At 47.2% G+C, this 26293-nt stretch overlaps 1 protein-coding gene across 1 annotated transcript; it reads right to left on the bottom strand.

Moving 5' to 3' along the window:
* Positions 1-628: 628 nt before the first annotated feature.
* On the bottom strand, positions 629-21246 carry PPP2R1A (protein phosphatase 2 scaffold subunit Aalpha). The gene is made up of 15 exons (XM_066638631.1): positions 21135-21246; positions 13515-13605; positions 11995-12095; positions 11110-11342; positions 10837-10984; positions 10571-10726; positions 10362-10476; positions 9322-9392; positions 8374-8508; positions 7042-7215; positions 6647-6707; positions 3682-3836; positions 3279-3421; positions 3012-3103; positions 629-1996 (listed from the first exon to the last, which is right to left on the bottom strand). The coding sequence occupies exons 1-15, from the start codon at positions 21210-21212 to the stop codon at positions 1980-1982; spliced, it is 1770 nt and encodes a 589-aa protein (XP_066494728.1). The 5' UTR covers positions 21213-21246; the 3' UTR covers positions 629-1979.
* Positions 21247-26293: the final 5047 nt, after the last annotated feature.

The following is a 26293-nucleotide window of genomic DNA, read 5'->3' as shown; positions in this document are numbered from 1 at the left end:
ACTTCTCCAAGGAGCTGAGGGTGGTGTCCATGGTTCCTTCCATCTTTTTGGCTTCACAAGCCTGTGAAGTAGGTGAGAGAGACAGGCCCAAGGTCATCCAGGAAGTTTCATAGCTGAGCAGGGATCTGAACCTGGATCTTCCATGTCCAACTCCCAAACTGTGATACCATCCCAGCTTCAAGATGACAATAGCAACACTGCCATGCCTGACCCAGCATAAGGGTCCAATCCTATCCAACCTTCCAGGGCTGGTGCAGCTGCGGTGCAGCCCTAAGGCAAGGGAACAAATGCTCCCTTACTTTGTGGAAGCCTCCATAATTACTCTCTCACCCCAAGATGCAGCACACACCCCACTACACCAGGAGTGGAAACTTGGATAGAATTTGGCCCCAACTTTCTACTTGCCTGCACAAGATCTTTGATTCACACTTAGGAACAACCCTTTGGGAAGGTCTCCTGCACAATACCCTACTGAAGCGATGCAGGGCTGTGAAATTGCACTCTTGTGTTCCTATTCCTGCCCATGAAACAGTCTCTCCTTAAAAGCTTTCCATTTCACCAAATCAAAAAGCTCCTTGCCCCAGCTCCCTTTCCCCTCCTTCCACCCCACAGTGACAGGACACTCAACAACGATCGAGCATTTTATTAATCAGAGAGGAAAAACAAAAAACAAAACAAGTCTACACACAAAAAGAATCCAACAGTTTTAAAATGACATGCCACTAACAGAGGGTACGTGTGTGTGTGAATGAGTGTGCCTGGGTTAGAAGGAAGTCGTTCCAACACACACTTGCTTTTCTGCCTTTGTGGTTCTTGCATTGTACAGCAGTGGGAATAAATTTTTAAAAGACAGAGGGGGCAGGAGGCAAGTGGGATAAAATTTGAGGTGGGGGCACGAAAGAGAACTTTGTCCAATTTGCTTAGTCACATGATAGAAACTGGAAGTTCCACTGGGTTTGCACACCCACAGGGTGATCCAATCATTACTAGAGTCATTAATTTCCCATATTGTCCAAGCAACCCCCCCCCCCCGCCCAAGTTCAGCAAGGGCCAACTGTTGACATAAACAGTAAATGCATGACTATGCGTTTGGCCAGAAGAGGCAGATTTTTACACCCTCCACTAAGGTTCTCTTCCATGGGCTCACTTTCCCACTACCTACAGATGACTCCACTCTCCAGCCAAGGGGGCTGCCAATGCTATGTAACTGGGAGCAGTGGGGTAGACGTTCATTAGGCACATGAACAGTAAAGACAGCTCAAACTTAATACCACTAACTAGATCAAGTTATTTCAGGAAGTGGGTTTATCCACCCCTCGAGGGTGCACGGGCTCTGCTGTGTTAGAATTTGAGCCAAGATTCTGCCTGGCTACCGATTTTGCACCCAACGCTTCGTCAGATCACTGGGTGTTAAATAAAACAGTGAAAAGAGGAACGCTGGGCATGAATTAGTGTTGTGTGTTAGGGGAAAGAATTACAGAAGCAATTGGGAAAAAGGCCAATTAATACTTCATGCACAGCTACACTGTGGGGCTCTATCACGCAAACTGCAGCTGAACGGTTGTTGGGGCGCTGAAAGTAGCAGGCTGTGGCCCCTTCTCTGCCCCACCCCACAAAAAAAAAAAGTTCACATTAAGTCGTGCGAAGTGTGAGTTTTCAAGGGCTGCTATGCCAGGGTGCAGAACAGGAGGCTGCTGCCTCCTGGTGGAAAAAAAAAAACAGAACCTCTCTAGAAAACTGGAAACTAGGGAGAGAATATCATAGCTGCCCAGGAAGGTATGAACATGGAGCTAAGAGCAAGAGGAGATGGGCTCCTGAAAATGGGGAGGGGGGCAAGAGTCGGCTGCTGACCAATACCACCATGTGGATCTGAAGGGGAGGGACTGGTCATACACATGCAGGAAACACTGGGGTCGGGGTGGGCAGGATCGGTCCAATAGCCTCAAGTGGATGGAACTAACACAGTCAGGTCCTGGGGCTCAAGCCAGCGCCAACACTGTGGGAGAGAAAGGCACAAAAAAGGACAAGATTACCAACGCAACACTTTAAAAGCCTTCCACAATCTTTTACCACCAGCTTATCTGCAGAACGGATTCCTCTCCTTGCATTATAAAAAAGTTCCATGGGCGCCAGCAAAAGGGAACACAAGCATCCGCTCCCAGAGCCAGCACAAATAGTCCATCTTAGAGGTGTTAATTCTCTCCCACTGTGCTCCCTGGTCTCAGGGTGACCCTACAGGACACAGGCTGGGAGCAGAACTTGCTTCCACCCACTGCAGTATCTCACAGGTGAGTGGAGAGAAGGCAGAGTGACTCAGGAGCATCTTCCTTAGGCTGGAAGGGGTTTTGGAGCTTTTCATTTAAGAGGGAGGAGGTTTAACAAGCAATGCAGGCAGTGGAAGTCTCCTTCTGATACAGCAAAAGGTGGGAGTGACCCACTCAAGTTGACTGGCAGCAGTTTTTCCATACAATGTACAATCTGTGGAGCCAGCTTGGACTGTGCCCCTTCACAGTGGCCTATGCACAGCTGCCTCTAGGGTTTCCCCTGGTTTGATTTCACACAAGTCAGGTTGGGAGCCCCCCTCAACTGAAGGGCAGGATTCAAAATGCTTCAAATCAAACCTCCAGCTGCCGAGGCAGTAATGCCACGGAATACCAGCTGCTGGGGGAGCTACTGCCATCAGGTGCTGCCTGTGGAAACTCCAAAACCATCTGGCGGGCCATAGTGCAGTGGTTTCCAAACTTTTTCAACTAGCGGCTCCTTGACCTACTGGGCCATTGGCTGCAGCTCCTCATTATGGCCACCATCTTATACATTATAAAGGGTGGTGGGTTTTTCATAATGATTCAGTGGCTTCCCTGGCTGGTTTCCATAGCTCCCCGGGAGCGCCACAGCTCATAGTCTGGTCTGATCTGGCCAGACTTGTCTGATGTAGCAGCTTTCCTGGTTAGCCACACGGCCGAAAGCAGGTATTTAAGCATTTGCTTTAAGACGAGTCCCTCCCAACTCACCAGTCAGCGCCTCCTGGGCAAAGTATTTGACATCCACATCAGGGTCTTGTGTTAGTTTCTCCAGCACTGGTTTCACCTCATTCTGAAGGGTGCTGTAGTGGGTAAAGAGTGGGCAGGAGGTGAGAAGTAGGAAGTGGAAAGAAGAAAGCATGGACAGTATCCAGGGCTTGCTACAGACTCAGTGCTGCCCTCTCTCATCCCTCCCTCCAACTGCACCCTGCGGCCATGGATACAGATAGCTGCTTGGTGGGGCTCAGCCAAGTATACCTGTTGTCCAAGATTGGTCCAATTTTCTGCAGAGACTTGGCCACGTTGAAGCGGACGTTTGCAACGGCGTCCCCTGCCATCCGCAACACAGTGGGGAGCATGTGCTTAGTGGTGATCTCCTGACCACAGACTTCTGACAGCACCTGGACAAGGAAAAGGGATCACAGTGCTTGATCATGTGGGCTGCACACTCCAGACCTGAAGAGTTCTCAGCTCTGCAGCTTCCTTCTGCCCCTGGCAAATTTACGCAATTTATTTCAGCAGCAAGGTTTTTTTTTCCAGGATGCAAAACTTGCAATCCTCAACTTACTGAAACACATTCTTCTCAAATTGCCTCCCCAGTAAAAACACTCACACCATGATCACCCTCTCCCCCCTCTCGCACCCCTCCCCCTTCACTCACATTGATGCAGAAAAGTGTGGTCATGCGGTGCAGGTAGTTGGGGTCATTGGACATGGCCAGCACCTTGGGGATGATGGTGGCATGAGCCCAGTCCTTGCCAAACTTCTCCACCAGTTTCTTGAGGTTGCTGGTAGCTGCCTCTCGGATAGCATAGACTTTGGGGAGGGAAGAGAGAAGACATCTGAATCAACTGTGCAGATTAAGGCAGGGGGCCAAAGGAGCAACACCACAAATCAAACGGCAACTACATCCACCAGATGCGACAAACAAACATCTCAGGAAGAGTAAAAACGGTTGTCTGCAGGAGGTTCCCTCTTTCTAGAGAGAACTTTGCAAGAAAACATGAACTTATCTGCCAGTATTTTCTGTTCGTTGATGGACATGGGTCTGAAACATTTGAAAGAATCAGTGGCCCCAAAACTCCACCTCCACCCTTTGGATGGGGCTGCTTTCCACAGAGCCAGATCCACCTAGCTCAGTATCTGAGACAGAGCTCTTACCCAGTTCCATCTGGAGATGCCACAGACTATCCTGCATGATGAAACATCTACTTTACATGGTATTACAAAACACACCCCTTCCACCCTCCTTCTGCCATCATGGAAGTCAGGGTGATATAGGGAGTTTGGAGGCGGTCTCCCACCCAAGTCTCAGCTAGACTCAGATCATTACAAGCTTCAGCGAAGTGGTTGCACAGTGTGCTGTCTGAGAGTACATGGGAACTCTTTCATTTTCTGGTGCATCGCTTTGAGCCCAGGACCGTCTGCACCCCAAGTGTGAAATGTATCCCTAGGCCAATAAGCTAGTCCCTTCCCAAGGCTATCAGATTTCCCTAACATTATCCTAATCTGTCCTCCATTAGTGCCTCAAAACATGCTCGCAATGGCCACTGCATGCTCCCCGAGATGCCCTTACTTGGGCAGAACATACCCAGCCATCTTCCTTCCCCAACCCAACCACCTAGATTGAATTTCTCCTTCCTGCTTGTTCCCAGAGACATGCTCTCCAAAATAAATACCCCAAGAACAGAGCACAGCCCATGCCCCATCTTGCTATTGCAGATTAGGTAGGCAGGAGTGGATCTGGGGAGGTCCCCCCATGGAAGGTGTGATGGTTCCAATTTGCATAGCCCCACCTGGTGGAAGATGAGGGAGGAGACATCCATGGCAGAATACCTCCCTCCCCAAGGGAGAACTTGATGCTCTCATACTTTCCAATGCCCCCAAAACAACAAATATTGAAATTTTGGCTCTTCATCTGTTTGCCTCCTGATGATTCAACAGTTAAGAAAATGGTTTTTTAAAAGGTCAGTGAATGTCCCTTGGTAAATGCCCAATCTCGTCTGATCTCGGAAGCTAAGCAGGGTCAGGCCTGGTTAATACCTGGATGGGAGACCGCCTGGGAATACTGGGTGGTGCAGGCTTATACCATAGTCTTTCGAGACTGACGGTTGCCAACCATCTCCCTATACTGAACACTATCTCCTGATCTTGTCTGATCTTGGAAGCTAAGCATGGTCAGGCCTGGTTAGTACTTGGATGGGAGACCACCTGGGAATATCGGGTGCTGTAGGCTTATACCATAGTCTTTCAAGACTGAAGGTTGCCAACCAAATGCACAACGACTTATGCCAGTGAGCAGCCAGGGAGATCAGTCCACCCCCTTTGCATTATTATAAAATGCTGGCATTTCTTCAAATTTAATTGCATCTGTGTCTCCAAAGAAACAAAACACACAGAAATGCAGCAAAACATCTATTATTTGTGTACTAAAAGCTGTGATGAGTCAACCCCCTTGCTGGTAAAGGAGATTACAGAATGCCACTCCTCCCCTCCCCACCATAAAGCTCCTAAATACACTTTCAACATTGCAGGCTGCTGGTTAGGTAGAAAAGCCCCAGCAATGTCAAGAGCTTCAGTCACATCCAAACCACTCCTTCAGCATGCCATGAAGCTATGGCTCCTCTTTTACAGGCAGGGAGCATAAAACCTTTTGACCCCTTCACTACTGGAACCATCTCTATAGTTTCCCCCCAGTCACACTTCAATCTCCACACCTCTGTTCAAAACCCTGCTTCATCTACTCTTCCCACTGTTCTGAACCCGCAACAACCATCTTCACATCTCACACCAGTCTCCTTGTTAAGCAGTTTAAAGTTCTCCCACACCAACTTACTAATTCATTTTTATTTTTCACATATTTATACTGCCCTTCCTCCAAGGAGCTCAAGATGCTATATATAGCCCCACCCTACTTTCTGTCCTCACAACAACCCTGTAAGGTAGGTGAGGCCAAGAGAGAGTGACTGGCCCAAGGTCACCCAGGAATCTTCCTGGCTGAGTGGGAACTCGAACTTAGATCTTCCAGGTTCAAGTCCAACACCTTCCTGCCTTAATTTTCTATTATGGCATTTTGCATTTAAACACACAGAGGGGGAATCAGACCACTGGGCCACCTACATCAGTACTAGCTCCAGGACCTTTGGCAGGAGTCTTTCCCAGCTCTATATGGCCATGCTAAAGACTGATCCTAGGACATTCCACATACAAGGCAGGGGCTATCCTGTGAGGCTACAGCCCTGTATATTTGCCTGCCCCTCCAACTCCTTCACTCTTATCCCCCTCAAGGCTTTCTGCTTTGGTAAAAGACTCTTCATTCCCCCTTGCTGCCACTCACCCTGAAGCATCTTTTGGGGAAGCCCTGCCTCAATGTTCCCTCCCAATTGCCCTCTCCAACTACAATGAAGCCAAGTACTTATAAGAAATTAATTTTAAGAAAATCAAGTTAATCAGAGGATGCAACTGTGTACCAGTTTGCCTTTCTTTGCTCCTACACAAATTTGTTAACACAGTTTGGTCTATTTCAATGGAAGTGGCACACACAGATGCAGTGAACATGAAACGATAAAAAAAAAAAACAAGTGATGAAGCCAGAGCCTAATTCAGTTTCAACTCAAGAGGCTTACCATGATCCACGAGCCATGCCATACAAAGGGAGTTCAGTTTCTCATCAAAGAATTCCACACCCTGAAAGGGGGAATTAAAAAATGTACAATGAGTTCAGGCTAACTCTGATGACTAATTGTGAGATTCTCACAGCCAAAGACATAACTTGGGAGAAATTAGCCAAGGCAAGGAAAACCAAGACAGAGAATGAAGGGTCCCAGGATGCTGGCTGAGCAGTCAACACTCTCAAGTTCGTTTGTGACGCCACCAGATCCCACCATGAGGCAAGTCAGATGCTGCCACCCAGCCTTGAAATCGCCACCTTCAGCCCACGCCTGCTGAACCCTGGAACATTCCGGACACTGCGTTCCCCAAAACATCACGCTTGTTCATTCGTTGCCAAGGGAGCACTTACCAGCTGCCCGGCCAGCAGGGGCATGTATTCAATTATGGCCAACCGCACCCGCCACTTGGCATCTTCCGCCAGCTCTACGATGGCTGGCAACAGGGACTGGGATAGCTGCCGAATGCCGATTACTTCATTCACACAGTCCAAGTTGGAGATGATGTTGAGTCGGACTTCAGGGCACTGCAAAGAGGGAAGGCAGTTGAGGTCAGAACAAAGCCCTGCCTGTGGCAGCCTTGAAAACCTAGCGGTAAAACTCAGGACTTAGAAGAGCCTGCGCTACTTTTTTCCATCCTCCTGCTCTCTCCTCAGGGCAAGCCCAGACAACTTAACATTGAAAGGACATACCTAAAAAAAGAGCTGTGACTTTACAATCCACACATGAGGAGTGTGGGCCACCCATTTCATAGCTGGAAAACAGAAACCCTAATCTGAGCTGGCTTGACTTGGCTACAAACGGCAAGAGAGAAGATTCCAGTTGGACATCAGGAAGGCATTCTTGACAATAAGGGCGGTACAGCAGTGAAAACGGATTGCTGAGGGAAGTGGTGGATTCTCCCTCATTGTACAGCCTCTCCTTGAATCTCTCCAGGGACCTGCTAGAGATGAGGAGGATTTCTGCTACAGGTGGGGGCTGCACTAGATGATCTAGTGGGTTCCTTCAGATTCTTTCTACCTAACCCCTGAAACCCTGTTTGTTGGGTGAGCAGGGATGGTGCCGTACACGAGACCATGGTTTTAGACTGTTAAGTCTATCCAGCTTAGTGCTGCCAAATCAGCGTCAACAGTCCTTAAATGCAGGCACCTCCCTGTCTTGGTACCAGAAAGCCATTAACTGAAAGATGACACAAGTTGAAGGTTGTCCCTTCTGCCTGTAAAGTTCTATCCCCGAGCTGTTTTTAAGGGAGCGAGAGGAACATCTCCCTCATCAAAGTCCAATTCTTAGGGCTCCCTTGGGGGAAGCTGCAAAAGGTTAGAACTGCATTTAGTTTTCCGATGTGCAGTTCTATTCCCTTGACTAGTACTAAAAACATTCCCCAAAGCACTTGCGGGATGAGGAGCCAAACAATCCCATAATGCCGCTTGGGAGATCAGGGCAGGGAAATGCTACACTGAGTCACTCCTAAAAAACTAGAATGGTACCCAGAATGTTATTAACAGAGTGGCTGTTGATGTTTTTTTTTTCCATATTTTATTTAGATTGTGAACCTTTGGGGACAAGGAAATATTTACTGATTCATTTCCCTGTAAATCACTTATGAACTACTCTTTTCATAAAGGAGTCTACTGTATAATATTCTTAATACCCAAATGGTACAGAAGAAAAGGGGACCCATTTACCTCATCTTTCAGCTGAGCCAGGAAGAGAGGCAGAAGGTGCTCTATGGTGTTGTCCTTGCCCAAAATGGGAGACAGCCCCATGATCACGGATGCCAATGCCGATTTGACATGCTGATTGGCATCCGACACCAGCTCCTAGAAGGCATATTCAAATAAATGAAATTAATGGCGTTTTCAAATAAAACAAGACGAATCAGACACAGGCAACCATCTTGCTTCTCCCCATTTCTACCATCAAATAAAGCCATCTTGTCTCCTTGCAAGTCACCTTGTGGGTTTGCAAATCGAAGAAGCAGGGTGAAAATATTTTAATGCATCAACGGGCAGAGGGAGGGATGGGCATGTTGGTAACACAATGCCCCTGGGCAGTACCACAACAAGCACTAGCAAGACGTTAATCTTACTCATACGTTAAGACAATTGATAATCTGCAAGCATAAGCAGGACGACTGGTTTCCAGGATCAGCTTCCAGAGGGACAGCTGTGTTCTTCTGCTGCTGCAAACACAACAAAGAGCATTGCAGCACCTTAAGGACTAGCCCCTTTATTTCAGCATAAGCTTTCACAGACTGTAACCCACAAACTTCTGCTGAAATAAACTGATCTTTAAGGTGCTACAAGAGTCTTGTTATGTTTTGATGCATCAGTTGCAGATCAAAATTTGCTGAGTCTTAGTGTAGAACAGAATGAAAATCCTTCTAAACGCTGGAGAGCGTGCATGGACAAAAACTGACAGGAGTGTTGTGAGCCAAGGCTTTGTTGCCCCAGAATCCATCACAATCTGGGTCATGATGGATTCTAGGTCAAGAAGCTCCTCTATGACATTTCTGCTGCCTGAAAGAGCACAGCCTGCCACTACTGTTTCTTCAGTCGCGATTACAGGACTGAGCTTGAATGATCCACTAAGAAATGACACTCAAGACTCCCCAGGGACGCCCTGCTACTCACCTTGATGCAGGGCAAGATCTGGGTCATGATGACATTTTCACGGCAATCAGCAGACAGGTTCTCACAAAACTCTAAAATAGACAAGGAAATTGTTTCAAACTGAAGGTCCGTCACAACCAGACTGATGGAACTATTGTGTTTTTTGGCCAGCAGTGATCAATCTGAAAGTGATCAGCCTTATGGTTAGAGCCTACTTCTCCACTCCGCTGTTAAGCTTCCTAACCAGCTCCAACGCTTACAACTATTATGTGCAATGTTTTAACCCTCACACTACCCAAATTCAAGGTGACAGGCAGATTCAACATGCAGCAAGTACACAGAGCAACATTCACACAAAATGAGAAAAAATACATCTAGCCCTTACATTCAACGCAAGTGCAGCTGAAATCACTGTTATGTTTTTTCCCCTGGTTTATTTCCCCACTCCTCCCATCTCTGCAGTGTCCAAGTTACGAACTGTAAGCCCCTTGAGATAGGGATGTAACCTCTTGTCATCCGACAGTAGTGGATAAATACATTCCAATTTGCAGGTTGAATATACTGTTTCCTTAAAGCATTTGACTCCTATTTGGGGAACGATCACTGCACACATGCACAATTTGCCTCTGAAATAAAAATAGCTAATCTTTACTAATTATGATGTGCTGAATACGAAAACCACAATGAAATCTGCTGATGGGCTCTAGTTTAGGAGAACTAAATGCACTGCAAACATAGGTGGTGGGAAAGTAGTGTCTATGGAACAGTCTACTGCAGATCTATCACATGCTATAGTCAATTTTACATCTTTATTGGCCTATTAATATGGAGAAGGCAGGATCAGCTCTCAGAGTGCTATTACAACACCCAAGACCGCTCCAATAACAGTCACCCTAAAGACACAGATCACTGCTAGACCTACTTGATGCTCTTTTTCCCCATCCACACTCCTTTTCTGTTGAACCACCAAACACTTCCACAACCACGGAAGTGTATGGAGACCCACGGAGACACAGCAGGGCTCGGAAGGCTGCCTTCTAAGCAGAGTGGCTGCAACTGACCTTTGACCTTGTGGGAGGCAGCAGCCCGCACTTCAGCTTCACAGTCTTTCATGAGGTTCTGGAAGGCTGGGACCAAGTCGGTCTTGGTGATTTCCGGCCCAACGGCTTTCTGGAGCTACGGGAAGAAAAGCAGCCACACTTGATCAGGTAACAGCTCCCAAGCCTTTCAATCACCAGGCACAGTAGAACATAAGAGCATTCGTACTTACTTCTGTGAACTTGTCAGCCACCATGTAACGAACTCGCCAAGATTTGTCCTCCGCTGCTTGCCGTAGCGTTGGCATCACCAAGGACTCCAAGTCCTCTTGGGGCAGGAGCTGAGCAATGTTAACGCATGCCTCCACAGCCAACAAGCGTACAGAGTCCTGTAGGATGAATAAGAAATGGTTACCCTCACATATCCATTGCACCCTATTCCCATTATAAGCCCTCCAGGCTCTACTCCCTCCCCAAACTGACTGTGCATCATACACACCTGCTCATCGGAGGCCAGGTTAGAGAACATGGGTATGATCTCACTCTTGACATGTTCCAGCTCCAAGACCTTGGCAAACTCCCCCAGCTTGGAGGCAGCCGCTCGCCTCACCATTGGGGTGTCATCGGAGCACAAGTTCCGAAAATACCTGCAGAAGGGAAGAAGCGGCAACGGCTTTGAGCTGAGCAAGATGGACCCATTTAATCAGATTTCTCATTCTCCCGCTACGGAGTAGCCTGCCAGGTCCCATCTTTAATACAAGATCTCACTCACTGTCGGAGTTCAGCTTTGACTGAACTGGAAACTCGGGGGTAACAGACGCTGAAGAGGCCACAGGCCGAGGTACGGGAAGTGAACCAGTCACCTCCTGCCAGGCGCTTCACCAGGGGAACAAAGTGGGCCTCCAAGTCCGACGGAGAGTGCTCATGGGAGATGGCGCGCAGGGATTCCACCGCTTTGTCCCGCACCACCGTCTCCTCAACTGTGGCAAGGCTCTCAAGTGGGGGCTGTGGCAAAGGAGAACACATTATATGCATACAAGCTTTTTAAGATTTCTCGTGATTTATGACAAATATAAAAGTGACCAACTATTACAATGAAAACAATTTTCAACATTTTTTTTAAACGCTCAAGTCACCTCTAGGTACAAACTATCAGGAAGATTTTAACAATCATGCCCTTGTTCACACAGTCCTCTATGGAATTCAAAAAAAAAAAATCCAGCCTTCTAATCCAGTCTTCCTAATTTTGGTTAACAGAGGAATGCCACCCACAATACAAGACTAAATGGGAAAGAAGTGGGAAGAAAGGGATGGAGTTCAATTGTTTTGAATTAACTGAGCAGAGCGCCAGATCACAACAATTGCACTATGCAGGTAATACTGTTTTAATCAAAGTGCCCTGGAAAAGTATCCCATATGTCCAAAGAAAAGGTGGATTGGATGGCAACAGTGGCACCTGATGCATGGCAACAAATCCTCAATGCTTGGTAGTACAATTCAGACAACTAAGCTATCTCAGGGATAAAAGAGGCACCTCAAGATAGCCTGACAACCAGGGTTCGCAGAGAACAGACATCCCCTCCAACCTCCAGCTTGTCCCTTGCTTTGGGATCTGAACCCTTCCCCAGGTATTCATTGAAAGGGGCCCATAACCTACCAGCAGGCAGTGGACATATTCAGGGCCCCCAACCAGAGCTGTGAAGGTTCCCAACTGTTCTGCCAAGGCGAGAAGCACTTCATCCTCATCATAGATAGTGTCTGTAAGAGAAAAAGCAAGCAAAACATCGTAAATGGGGAGCTAAAATCTGCACGGTCAGGGAGACGAATCAAGTAGTCTATGGAAACTGCAGGGGAGATGGCCACTTCACATACAACGTTACCTATTTTGCTTCAGTCGCAAAGGAGACGGAGAGATCACGCCTGTGGTTCTCTCCCCAACCCCATTTTACCCTTAACATTAATTTCATAAGGCAGGTTAGGGCAAACATGTGATCAGGTTCACCCACAGAGAGGAAGCATCATAGCAGAGTGGAAATTTGAATCTGGGTTTCCCTGGTCCTTGTTCCAACATGCCAACCTCTAAGCATAATAGCTTCCTAGCGCCGACGGGGAATAGTTTACTTACAGCAACCTCCATTAGTCAAATATTCTTTGTTCTTCAACACGTCACTAAAGACATTTAGTAAACAAGGGTGGGAGTGCCTTAACTGTTTTACAAAGTGGAAACTTTGGCCAGCTCTGCTCGACAAGGAGGTAGTCCAGATCTTTTTGTACAAAATACATACACATTTTCTTCTGGCAGGGCTTTGCCTTCAGCCTGACGCAAAGAATTATTTAGCACACTGCAGGGCTGTTGAGTGGAGCTGAACACTCAGATTACATCTCTCAAAAGGGGAATTACTCAAATCTTTGGCAAAGGGATTTGAAGCAAAGTGCTGCCCAAGCTCCAATTCAAACACAACACAGTCTGCTCAGAGATGACCCAGGACCTCCTGGCACCAGAGGCAGATTGCCAAATACCACCTCACTGCTTAGCCAGCACTGCACCAGCTGTTGCCTTCCCCATTCTTCCTCTGAGCCTCAGAAGAGCAGAAGGGAAATAGAAAGGAAGAGGAAGTGTGGAGGAAAGAAGGGTAGTGGGTTAGAGAGGTAGCGGAGAAAAGAAGGGTAGTGGGCTAACACTCAATGTTTTCTCCTCACAGCACACAAACCTCTATGGTCCTCTTGTGATGTCACTTCTAGGAGACTCTTCCAGGTTCTGCAGCCGTTTCTAGGGCAATTGTCTGTAGTAACAAACTGACTGTCCCTCTTAGCAGAGAAAGAGGGACAGCCAATTAGTTACTACGAACAGCTGCCCTAGAAACAGAGCTGCAGAATCCAGTAGAGTTTTTCAGTGATTTTCAACCAGTGTGTTCCAAACTTGCACAGCACATCATTTGAAAATTCTCCTCTAACCCACAATTCTTTCCTCCTCCACACTTCCTCTCCTGCTCCATTTCCCACCTCTGGAAGTGAGAGAAGGAGCAGTGTTGGATGTGAGCAGATGGATGGAAGTGGGTGCCACCAGATAACCAGCCACCCGCTTCAGTTAGCCTCATAGCTAGGCCAAATTAGACCCCAAAAGTGACCATTATCCCCAAAGACAGAATTTAGATACAGACTCTGGTTTCAGGTTACCTGTAAGGAAAGGCAAGAGTTCACTCCGCGTCCTCTCAACTCCCAGGGCCAGCGCAATGGTAGAGAGTTTCTTGATGCTGTTCAGACGAAGCTGCGCAAGGGAGAGAGAAATTAAGAAAAAAAAATTATTTAATGTAAGGATGTAAAGAAAATCCGCCTGCCTCAATTTTGCACACAGCATTGCTGGAGCTTGACAGATAATTAGGTCTGATGGACCCATTTTGTGGCACTTATGGAACCATTACAAATAACTGTGCAATCTTTTGTTTTTATATAATGCACCTAGAATGAGACAGCACATCCTCCTTTTCACAGGCAGAGAAATTATGCATAGAAATCGTACTCTGGTTTCATGCTGCCAAATTCGGCCATGTACGCACATATCCATTTATGGGGCAAGCGAGGTGGAATATGCAAGGAACTGGCAGGCACTTCTAGCTGAAAGTGCTGGGGAGAATAGACTTGCCTCAGGAAAGAGGCCAAATTCCTATGAACTCAGCCACTCATATACTTGCCTCTCAATGCAGCGTTATACTTGCATGCAAAAAGTGTGTGCAGGGTCAACAGCATGAACCAGGGACCCCACCCAGACATGTCCTCCTAAGTCTCAGACTATGTTCACTACCACCCCACCCACCCACCTTGATTTGGAAAAACTGCAAAGCCTTGGACTAGCTCTAGTGTAATCTATAACAAAACAAGAACAATTCAAACTTTGGTACTCAGCCAAAACCAATACACTGACAGCCAAGTTTCACATCAACCTGTTTATCCCTTGCACTCCTTAGTAAATGATGTATGCTGCACCTTCACACTAGAGAACACAGGCTGCTCCTTGCAGAAGACCTCCAACACAAAACCCGGCTTGCTATCTCTGTAAATCTATGATAATCCTCCAAAGAAAACTGAGAAGTCCCAGTTGTCTGGTCATCCTGGTGCCTAAAATTCCATGCTATTCCACTGTGGGCACTGATGTGCACTTCCCTGGATGTAAGTCTAACTGAACACAGTGGAACTTAAACATACAAAGAACTGAGCTTCACTAGGAAGATTCACTGCCCTCCCACCTGGGGCCTGAACCAGACCAGTGTGTATAAGTGTGATGAAACCAAACATTTTTCCTAGTGACCCCCACTAAATGCTCTCCTACGTGCTTCACTCCAGAAGGAAATCTGCCTTTACAGACTTAGAAGCATCATTGCTCTAAATTAGTTTCCCAAACTGTGCGCTGTCCTACCTCCTGAGGGCACCATGGCAAACTCACAGGGTGCAGCAAGATGTCCCTGGTGGGCTCTTCTTCCCAGCTCTTCCAGGTGCTGCCACCTTGGACTGAGTAAAATCTCCTACGATCCACAATAGTGGCACCCAGGAGAGCCAGGAGGTAGAGGCCGCCACAAAATAAGGGCACTGTGACCATGACCAAGTTTGAGAACCACTTTTCTGGACCAACTAACATAATTAAATTTGCTCTAACCTCACATGTTCTGCTCTAACTACATGCATGATTTTAAGCCTGCTCTACTAAACAGGCTACTAGCAGACCACAGGAATTGTAAGCAAGCGGGGGGGGGGGTCTCTTGAGAGTTCACAACCTTGCCTTCCAAGGCCATACAGTAGAGCTAAGCAGGCTGCATGCCTTCCTATGTGAATCCTCATTGAAGCAGCACAATGGATCAAGGGATGCCCCAGAAGTGAGGTTTTCCAGAACAGTGGTCCTCAGACTTTAAGGGAGGTTTACTCCCTCAGTAAGTCTTTGCAGGGGAGGGGCTAAGCCAGCAACACGACCCCTAGAATTGCATCGCAAAGGGGGGGGTGCTTTCACTTACTTTTAAGTAGGTAGGGCTGCTTGTGGCTGCAGGAGGAATGGAGAGCCCTGCACAGCCCTCCCTGAGGCTTGGAACATTCAGTGCTTTGCGCCTACTTTTACTGAACATTCCAAGCATTGGGGAACACTGTGGAAGGTTCCCCACACTATGCTTTAACTAAACGATTAGAAGAACTTAGTGGACAACTGACAGAGGTGAAAATTACATCAGAAGAAAATAAACAAAAGATTGTTTATTTATCGGGGGAAAAAAGATAAGAAAAGATCAAGCTAAAATATTGGAGATAGAAGAAAATCAGCATAATGCAGAGACAACGTTAATGGAAATTCAGATGGATAGTGCAGCTCGAGTGATGAAGATACAAAATATACCAGAAGAGAAAGGAGAAGATACATCGCAACAGATTGTCAGATTAATATCAGAATGGATTGATACACAGATGGAGAAGATATCTAAAGAATTTGACTCAGTGAGAAGAGTGAGCACTATTTATCTGAGAAAACATGAATTACCAAGAGAAATCCATGTGAAATTCATCAGAACCTTTTACAGAGATAAATTACTGAAGGCCTCACAGGAAAAGGAATGGACAGTGGATGATAACGAAGTCAACATTTTGAGACATGTTCCATGGAGACTGAGGAAGAAGAATATGAAAACCTGATAAGATTTTTAAGAGAAAAGCAAATACCATACAGATGGCTTTCTCCAGAAGGAATGTTTTTTTCAATATCAGACACAGAGATAAAATATAAATTCAACAATGAAAGCAGAAAACGTCTTGAGTACAGTGATGAAAGACGAGATAAGAAAGGAAGAAAAGGAGGAAGAGAAATAGAGAAGAATAGAATTAGAAGAATATAGATCAGAAATTGAGTCTGATGAAAAGAAAACATCACTTAGAAGCAACAGAGGAATCAGAGAGGGAAGAGCCTAGAGGAGCGAGTAAGAGGCGCTCACCAATAGCAACAAAAAAAGACAAAAAGAGAGGAAGACTAGTAAAAAGAAACGTGATATCTAATGAATAGGGCATTGTTGGTGAATAAAAAATTAGGATAAGTTTCTGTGGCTTCAGATGGAAAAAAAGAGCTGTTGCCATTTATATTAAAGACTGAGATCAAAAGAAATATATGCATTGCAAGATGGATTATTGGATTTTGAGATGCCAGAAGAAATAGTAAAATAATGCATGATAAAATGGGTGCAAAATATAGACCATCACAATAGAAATAATCATAATAAGAAACTTACTAAAGTTTCTTATTATGATTCCAGATCTGTTCCCATTGATCTATTGTGATATTATGGTCTATATTTTGCACCCATTTTATCATGCATTATTTTACTATTTCTTCTGGCATCTCAAAATGTAGCAAATTTTATATTATTTTAGATATTAAAGAAAACGATGTATACCTAGTTATGATTTTAATTGTAGCGAGGATTTTATGAGTCAGATATTGGAAGCATTTTAAAATACCAATAAAAATGAATTACGAGAGAAAGTGATAAATGTGGCGGAGATGGACAGACTTTTGGAAATTTTGGATCAGTAACCAAGGCCAATAAAAATTGAGTAATGGAAAAAAAACCCTTTTATGCTTGGTAGAAAATGAAGTTTTAAAAATATATGATAAGGCATTTACATGATTGTATTACATATATATTTGATATGATATATGAATTATGGATGGAAAATGATATTGAGAGGTAAATTTAGAAGAGGAAATTGATTAAGATACGTAATGATTTATTAGTTTTAATGATATACAATGGTGATGTATGATTTCCTGCACCCTTTGTTGTTTTTTGTGTGTAGCGATGGTTTTTATGTTGTGTGTTTTTGTTTGTAGTTTTTGGAAAATTAAAAAAAATTAAAAAAGGAAGGCTCCCCACACTTCCTGTACCCTCCAGCAGCCCTAACTACTTAAAGTTAAAGCGCCCCCTTCCCCCCCCTTAGCGACAGGATAGCTTCTCTGTCTCTCCCCTTCCCCTGCCCCTTAAAGGGACAGGGGAACCTTTACACAAACTGGTGGGTCACTAGTATAGCAAACACCCACTAGTTTGAGAACCACTGTTCTACAAGATATACACAGGTCCCATCAGTTATTACTAAGAACGCCCCATTACACACTAATGAACTCAGTTCAAACACGAAAAATCCATGCTTTGTCACTGTGATGACTTGCTAAGCCAGTCCCAACTCTCCTCCCCCCTCCACCCAATATATCCTCCAGGAAGTTGACTTTTGGCTATGCAGGTCTAGTGAGGTGTGGCTCATGTCAGATTTGAACAGGGAACACAGGGCAGGTAATAAGGCAGGTTGGACATGCTGTGTCCAGAGTTGACCACAAGGAAAAAAAACAGCATTTTGGCCAATGAGAAAGCAAGCTGATTGCTGAGGACTGGCTGCCACATGTTTTGAATCAGGCAATACTAAAATGCAGCCTTCCCCAGCCTCAACTTTGATATGCATCATCTATCACTATTTATTCAGCACCCACAATTGGTGCTACACTATTTCACAGGAACAAGTCAGGTTTCTGCCCTTAAGTTACAACCCACATGTGGCAGCATGGAAAACACAAGGACAGTAAAGTACAGTGGCTAGAGTCTTAGACAAATTCGTGGATCCTTCATGGAGCAAGGGTCAGAAGTTAAACACACAAGTAAAAGATAGAATCAAGGATAGAAGACAATGTATGTGGCCCCAGAAGCCAATAAGTTAATCATGTTTTAAAATCAGGTTTGAACTCCCAAGGCTGGTTTCCCCAAGTCCTCTTGACCACCATCTTGACTACTCAAGCCCTCAGAGGCCAAGTGTGCAACTCTCTGGACATGCTACCCTGGCCTCATTCATCCATATTGCTGAAATCCAGAATGTGTGCATTTCAGGGCAGAGACCCACACCACTGTTTGTGTCATTCCATTACCCCCCCCCCCAAAAGAAAATCACAAAACCATTCAAATCTGTCCATTGGCAAGTATATAAGAACCTTGCTGGATCAGGCCATGGGCCCATCTAGGGCAGCTTCCTGTATCTCACAGTGGCCCACCAGATGCCTCGGGGAACACAAAAGACAAGATCTCTGTGTCCTGTTGCCACTTCCTTGCATCTGGCATTCAGAGACAGCCTGCTTCTAAAACCAGGAAATTGCACATACCCATCATGGTTTGTAACCCGTGATGGACTTTCAGCCATCAGTCTGCGCAATCCCCTTTTAACAGCATCTAGACCAGATGCCATCACCACATCCTGTGGCAAGGAGTTCCACAGTCTAATCACATGCTGGGTAAAGTAGTACTTCGTTTTGTATGTTCTAATTCTCCTGCCCCTTAATTTTAGTGGATGCTCTCTGGGTCCGCTGTTGTAAGGGAGGGAAAAGAATATCCTTCTACCCACTCTGTCCATCTCATGCATAATTTTGTAAGTCTCACTCATGTGTCCCCCCCCCCTTGGGGGACTTTTTCCTATACCAGGCTTTCTCAACATTTATCCCCTGCTGTACCACTTTGAATGATCCACTGACTGGAAGTACCATCAGAAGTAATTGGTGATGATGTCTTTGCTGGTTACTTCTGGGTTGAGAGGCCAGATTAGATGTGACAAACACCAGTACAATGCTCAGTGAGACATGTCTCACTGCCAGGTGACCTCACAAGTTCCACCAGAAACCACCTCAAGTACCACTGGTGGTACCAGCAACACTGGTTGAAAAACATAGTTCTAGACCAGTGTTCCTCAACATTTGTCTTCTACCATACCACTTCACGTGGTCCACCTAGTGCAAGTAACACTAGAAGTGGTGCTGGCAATGATGTCATCAGCAGTTACTTCTGGATTAGGGGGCCAGACGCGACATGACAAACACCAGTAAGAGGCTCAGAGTGGACGTGAGGGCTTTTTCAAGTATGGAAAAGCATGCTTCAGAGCTCTGCTGACTGAGCAGAGCTTCCTACTGCAGTTTGTTGTGTTGTGTTCCTGATCTTGCTGCCAGGCTGCAGGGGTCCAGGGGTCCTGCGAGTACCACCAGACCCCACCTCAAGTACCACTGGTGCTATTGGTACCAAAGGTTGAGAAACACGATTCTAGACTGCAGAGCCCCAACTGCTACAGCCTTTCCTCATAAGAGAGATGCCCTGGCCCAGTAAGTAGGTGGGAAACAGCCCATTTCAAAATTGCACCCTGATCATAGCATCTACCAACACACCGAATTCCAACAGCACAAGTCATTTGTGCCAGTCAAAGACCAAATGGGTATCACCACTGGAGGAAGAGTCCATCAGAGGTTACAATCCATGAAACCAACCTCCTAATTTTAGAAGCAAGCTGTCTCAGAATGCCAGGTGCAAGGAAGACACTTACATGGGAGTAGACCCCACTGAATTCAAAGGGGACCCTCCTAGGCAGATACATGCAGGGCCACACTGCGTGGCACATTCCAGACCCAACAGCAAGTGTCCAGTGGTACCACTGTGAGAGCCACCTCCAAGTCCCACTGGGATACCCGTACCATGGGTGGAAAAACACTGCGGTAGCCTTTCTTCGTAAGGGAGGTGCCCCAGTCCAGTAAGTAGGCATGCAGGTAGGAAATGGCACCCCAAAATTGCACCCCGGCCATCACATCAACCTGCCCGATCCCAGCAGGGTGAGCCTTTTCAGAGGTCCAGAAGGGGACCACCCTACAGCTGAAGGCTTGAACTCAAAGGGGGGAGCCTCATAGCCAGACACACGCAGGGTCGCACTGCTTTGCTTATTCGGGACGGGGTGGCAGGTGTCCAGGGGCACCACCTCATGGCCCGCTGGCGGTACCCGTACCAGGGGTGGAGAAACACTGCAGCAGCCTTTATTCATTAGGGAGGTGCTCCAGTAGATGGGAAGCGGCAGCCCAAAACTGCACAACTGCCAATGTGCCGACGAACCCACCCAACCCCAGCAGTGCAAGCCATTTGTGCCAGCCAAAGCGCAGACGGGGACCACCGCTGTGGCTGCAGCCCTGGAGTCACTTACATGGGAGTAGGTCCCACTGAACTCAAAGGGCGGCCTCCCAGGCAGACACATGCAGGGCTGCACCGCATGGCATGTTCACAGCGCAAGAGACCCACCCAAATCTATAAACCCCCCAATTGACAGGATGTTGGGGTCAGGAACTGCTCCCCCAAGGGTGGGGTGCAGAAGCCACAGCCCCCCCAAGGGTGGGGTGGAGGGGCAGGAGCCACAGCCCTCTCAGCATCAGCAGGCTACACCCACCACAGCCCCCTAGGACCAGCCCCCTCTCCATGGCAGTTCCCCTTGCAAGAAAAGGGCCCCACCCAAAGGTGCCTTGCAAGGGTGGCCCAAAGAACCAGGTGCAGAAATGCCCCAAACACTGCTGGAGACCCCGCTCCTGATTGGTCCGCGTCAAGAATGGGAGACACCGCCCCAGCCAATCAGGAGCCGCCTCCGGACGTTCTATGGAACACAATGAGCAGGTCAGAACTAGCCGTGTTCTTGGGTACCCCTAAAGCGCCTCGGCCAATTGCGTGCGGGCTTTCAACAACCACGAGACGGAGGGGGTGACGGGATGAAAGGGGCCCTGCCATTCGCCAACATCCCCCCCTCGCTGACCCCAATGAAGACCCTGACAGCCAATCCAGAACGGCCTCTCATCGCCTGCACAGGGTTCGCCGCATGCAGCGCGGGCGCTGATTGGTTACCGTGCCGGGGAATCCGGTCTCAGCCCGCCGCGGCCCAGGCAACCGCTGGGAGACCTCCCCCAGACCCAGCGCGGGGTCCATGGCCGCGAAGCAGTACCTGGACGTCCTCGTTCCGCAGCTCGTCGATCAGCACTGCGATAGGATAAAGCGAGTCATCTCCGTCGGCAGCCGCCATCTTAGCGCCCGGCTCGGCTTCTGAAGGGTGTGCGGGGTTCACGCTAACGCCTTGCAGGGGCGGGGCGGCTGCGATTGGCTGGGCGGGACGTTGCTCACGCCGTTTCCGGACGCCGATTGGTTCTCTTCCCACAAGCACCGCCTCCCTCGTTATCCTACTTGAACCGCCCACCTGTCAATCATTTCTTTCCTTGCTGCTCATTGGACTATATTTTAGCAGTCATCCGTCCTCCAAATGCTACTGGCCGATAGAACACCCATGTCCCACCCCTTATCTTTATCTCTATTGGCTGAGCGCTCTCTTAGGCCCGCCTTTCGCGGCACGTAATTGGCTGAATTTCACAATCAGCTCAATCCCAGGTTTCACTCATTCCAAGCAATAAGTCCCGCCCTTACTGGCTAGCTATTGGACGGCGCTTGCTCTCTCCCTGAAAGGTGATTGGTTCTCGCCGTTTGATTGACGGTGCTGTGATTAGAATCTAATCGCAGGGTTGCTCCCGGGCTCCGGCTCCGAAGGCGAGCGCTTACAGGCTGCCGGGCAACAGTGGCGTCATCGCGCGCGCAACGTCACCGCCTGCGTGCCTCTGGCGTCATAATTTGTGCTGGAAAACGTGTTTTCTTACCAAATTTCTCATATATGTATAATATATATACATAAACATACATATACGCATGCACATATACATACGTATATAGATACATATACATACATATTTAGTCACACATTATATATATTATGCGCAAGAGGGATCTGAAGGCCTTAGGGATGGACCTCAACAAGTGGGAAACCCTGGCCTCTGAGCGGCCCGCTTGGAGGCAGGCTGTGCAGCATGGCCTTTCCCAGTTTGAAGAGACACTTTGCCAACAGTCTGAGGCTAAGAGGCAAAGAAGGAAGGCCCATAGCCAGGGAGACAGACCAGGGACACACTGCACTTGCTCCCGGTGTGGAAGGGATTGTCACTCCCGGATTGGCCTTTTCAGCCACACTAGACGCTGTGCCAGAACCACCTTTCAGAGCGCGATACCATAGTCTTTCGAGACTGAAGGTTGCCAATACAATACAATATGTATATGTATGTATATATGTATATATATATATATGTATATATACATGCATGTATATGTGCATGTGTGTATTTATATGTATGTTTATGTATATGTGTATATAAAATCCATACAAAATATAGAATATATAAAATATAAAATATTTATATTTACATAAAATACATAAAATAAAAATAAATAAAATATATGTATATATGCATTTGTGTGTGTATACATATACATATACATATATACATAGAAAACAATTTCTGCTTTGTTGGCTTCCTAGGTTTACCCTATATATGTAATCCTAGAAAGCCAACAAAGCAGAAATTGTTCTCTGAGCGGTGCAAGTGGCTTTTTCAGGTCAGGGGAGGTGGAGGTGAGTGGGTGTCAGCCAGGCACCCTCTGCCAACCTGCTGCCTTCCCCAGTCTGCCACTGAAGCAGCTGCTTCAGCAAACCCCTCCCCTTAGGAGAAAAGGGCACTTTGTACTCCAAGGGTGCTCTTTGCACAAACAGCCTTAGGAGGTCTGGCTCAGTTGGTAGAGCTGCCACCTTGTATGCCTGAAGATCTGAGGCTGCCAGTTCGAAACAAGCGGAAGTACCCAAGAACTGACGACACGCTGATATACTGGTGAGCTCACCCTAGGTGGCATAGAGGAGTTGCCGTCAAGTGGAGCGTGGGAGGCGAAGGGCCAGAGAGAGGCCAGCCCCGGATGGAATCCAGCTGGAACAAGGAGTTCTATGAAAGACTAGAACTATTCAATTGTAAAAAAATCCCTATGGGGGTTTAGAACAGCCTGCCTATGTAAACTGCCTTGGATTAAAGTCTGAGGAGAAATCTGACGACCAAAGAAAAGCGGTATATAAATACCTGTATAAATATAAATAAATATGAGTGGAGTCGTTTACTCAGAGGCGCAACTCAAAGCCCTGGCGCTTGGGGCGGTGACATCATGATGTTGTGTGACATTGTGACATCACTTCCCAGTTCTTCCTGGAGGAGGAGGTGCAGGCAACTTCGTGCCCCCGCCCCCATTCCTTCTCCTGTGGACAGTGGTGTTTCTAGAGGGGCATAGGGGGTGCAGGTCTCACTGGCTGATGCTCAAGGGAGTGTGACACCACTACTGGCCAAAAACTTTTTAATCTTGATATTTTTGAATAATACCATCATGTTATATATCAATCAACGTGTAATTTCATGCAGAATGCAACGAATAAAACCATGTTTGGGATGAGAGGGTAGACAACCCCACTGGCGTGCTCCTCTTTCCAGCGCTGCTCCATCTCTGAAGAGTAAAAGCTGCGACTGGATCACGCTTGTGACTTTCTTAGCAGGCAGGGATGCAAAGGGGAGCCTGTATCACATGCCAGTCAAATGATTCACTCATGTAGTGCTTCCCCTTCTGTTCATGTGCTCTCGAGTCTTCTAATCAGGTGTGCCTATTACTGGATCCTCTTCTTTATGGTGAAAAAGCACATGTCAGTGTCCAACTGGTAGCCTCCCCTGCCAACATTCCTAGGCAGACCCCATGAGGCGTTCTTTGCACATCATTTCTTTTGACTGAGTGCTTAGAAAGCTGCCCCATAGGCTGGCTAGTATTGTTTGATTTCCTATAGTTTCATGTCATCCTTCCTCCAAGGAACTCAGGACAATGTGCATGGTTCCTCCCCTCCTTTTGTCTTCACAACAAACCTATGAGGTCTGTGAGGCTGACAGAGAACAACTCGCCCCAGGTCACCAGGAAGCTTCACAAGTGAGAGGAAAATTTGGACCTGGATCTTCCAGCTCTAAGTTCAGCACCACTAAACCATCCTGCCTGTCTAGATGTTCAAGACCTACCTCCCTGTCCTCTTCTTGCCTGTGTCACAGGTGATCAAGGATAAACATGCAGTGAGGATTACCTTGGTTAGATCAAGTCTGTTGGGTGGTCTTCCATCTGGCTTGCCCACGTCCTCACCTGGCTTTGTGTGTAGTAAGCTGCCACTTGTGCAAATATATATAGCTGCCTCATGTCGTGAGAATGGATGATGGCCGGATCCCAAAGGATCTCCTCTATGGAGAACTCGTGCAAGGAAAGCACCCTAGAGGTAGACCACAGCTGCGATACAAGGGCATCTACAAGAGGGATCTGAAGGCCTTAGGAGTGGACCTCAACAGGTGGGAAACCCTGGCCTCTGAGCGGCCCGCTGGGAGGCAGGCTGTGCAGCATGGCCTTTCCCAGTTTGAAGAGACACTTGGTCAACAATCTGAGGCAAAGAGGCAAAGAAGGAAGGCCCATAGCCAGGGAGACAGACCAGGGACCGACTGCACTTGCTCCCAGTGTGGAAGGGATTGTCTCTCCCGAATCAGCCTTTTCAGTCACACTAGATGCTGTTCCAGAACCACCATTCAGAGTCTTTACCATAGTCTTTTGAGACTGAAGGTTGCCAACTACTAATCCGAAACACACTTTCCTGGGAGTAAGTTCCATTACACACAATGGGACTCACTTCTGAGTAGACATGCATAGGATTGTGTAAGTTTTGCGCTTTTAAGCTGCAATCCTATACATACCTTCCCAGGAGTAATTCCTCAGTGGGACTTACTTCTGAGTAGATATGGTTCTGCTGTCACTGCCAGTATAGTTTAACCAGTATATAAGAGCCTTTCCTAATACAGGGGGTAGCAGTCAGTGGTTTGGGAAGGTGGGGGCTAGTTTTATGGGATGCTGGACTGAATTAACTGGGTCTGCTTCTTGTCTTGCAGTGTGCAACTATTGCACAAGCCTTGTGCCCTGCAGGGCTGAGAGTGTCCTTCCCCCAGGAAAGCTAAGGTCAATTTCATCTGTCCGATTTCAATCTTTGCTTCAAAGCCGCTCTGCGTGCCAAAGTGCAGCCTGTGTCGGTCGAGTTCTCTCCCACGTTCGCAGACTTTAGGCGGAACGGAAAAAAGGGCAAGGGGAACGTTCTGGGATCATGTGCCCAAATACGCTCCAGTGGCACGACGTGCCTGCTCTGCATGCACCAGAATCATCTCGTGGCTGGGAATTTCCTGCACAGGCTCATCGGCTGGGCTGTAGGAAGCAGCAGTCAGTTCTGTGGCCGGGCTTCATGTTTGGCTTTCTCATTCGGAGACCGTTCTTCTCTTTCCCCTTCACGACAACCACATTAAGGCCCGTGGAGGGCAGCTTCCCCATTTGTGTTTCCCATCTTCTGTCTTTGTTATCGGCAGGGAACAAACACATCAGAGGGAAGTTTCCCTGCAGTGTGTGCAACCAGCTGCAGGTTCAAACAAACAGGCCAGGCTTCTCATCCTCTGCAGTTCAGCCTTCTTGCAATTCTCAGCAGAGTCAGCATCTGGGGCAGAATGTAAATTCTAGGGTAATTCAGGCTTTCTATTTATTTATTCATTTATTTTTGCCTTTCTCATCAGATGTTGACTGCAGGAATGGAGATACTGACTGCAGAAATGGAGACAGAATGTGCTCAAGTAAAGGACAGACTATATGATTATATAAATTTGGGGGTGTGGGCTGCACCAGTGGGGGGTGACACCACTACTGGCCAAAATTTTTAAAATCTAGGTATTTTCAAATAATGCCACCGTGTTATATATCAATCAATGTGTAATTTCATGCAGATTACAATGAAATAAACCGTGTTGAATTATCTCTATTCTATCAAAAGTTATAGCCAAAAAACCAGTGGGGCAAGGCAATGGTACATCTCCATGCTAACCGTCTGGGGTGTTGCCCTGCCTACCGCATGGGAGGAGGTCCATCATGGGGGTGACACATTGGCCTCCCACACCCGGGGACGAAACCCTAGTGACGCCACTGGCTGTTGGAGACAGGCAGGGGGCAGGCACCCTCCTTGCCAATTTGCCTCTTGAGGACAGGACCTCCCAGTGTATGTACAATTGTAAGTGTGTACTCGCCACCCTGTACATGTTTAACTGAGTGTGCATTGATTAGGAGCAGGTTTGGCCACTGCGATCTTGCTCTCTGCTGTACGCACAGCCCTACGCTCTGAATACATCATACAAAGAGGTCTTT

Source organism: Tiliqua scincoides, chromosome 10, assembly GCF_035046505.1.
Source record: "Tiliqua scincoides isolate rTilSci1 chromosome 10, rTilSci1.hap2, whole genome shotgun sequence".
Taxonomy (NCBI): Eukaryota; Metazoa; Chordata; class Lepidosauria; order Squamata; family Scincidae; genus Tiliqua; species Tiliqua scincoides.
Note: the sequence above shows the minus strand (reverse complement) of the source record. Positions and strands in the feature narration are given on the sequence as shown.

Excerpts from the sequence above, each read along its gene's own strand:
- PPP2R1A (XM_066638631.1), bottom strand. The coding sequence starts at position 21,212 with ATGGCGGCTGCCGACGGAGATGACTCGCTTTATCCTATCGCAGTGCTG. Across the intron at positions 11,343-11,994 it reads AATATGTCCACTGCCTGCTG|CCCCCACTTGAGAGCCTTGC; the intron begins GTAGGTTATGGG and ends CCTTTGCCACAG. Across the intron at positions 3,104-3,278 it reads GGACCAATCTTGGACAACAG|CACCCTTCAGAATGAGGTGA; the intron begins GTATACTTGGCT and ends TACCCACTACAG.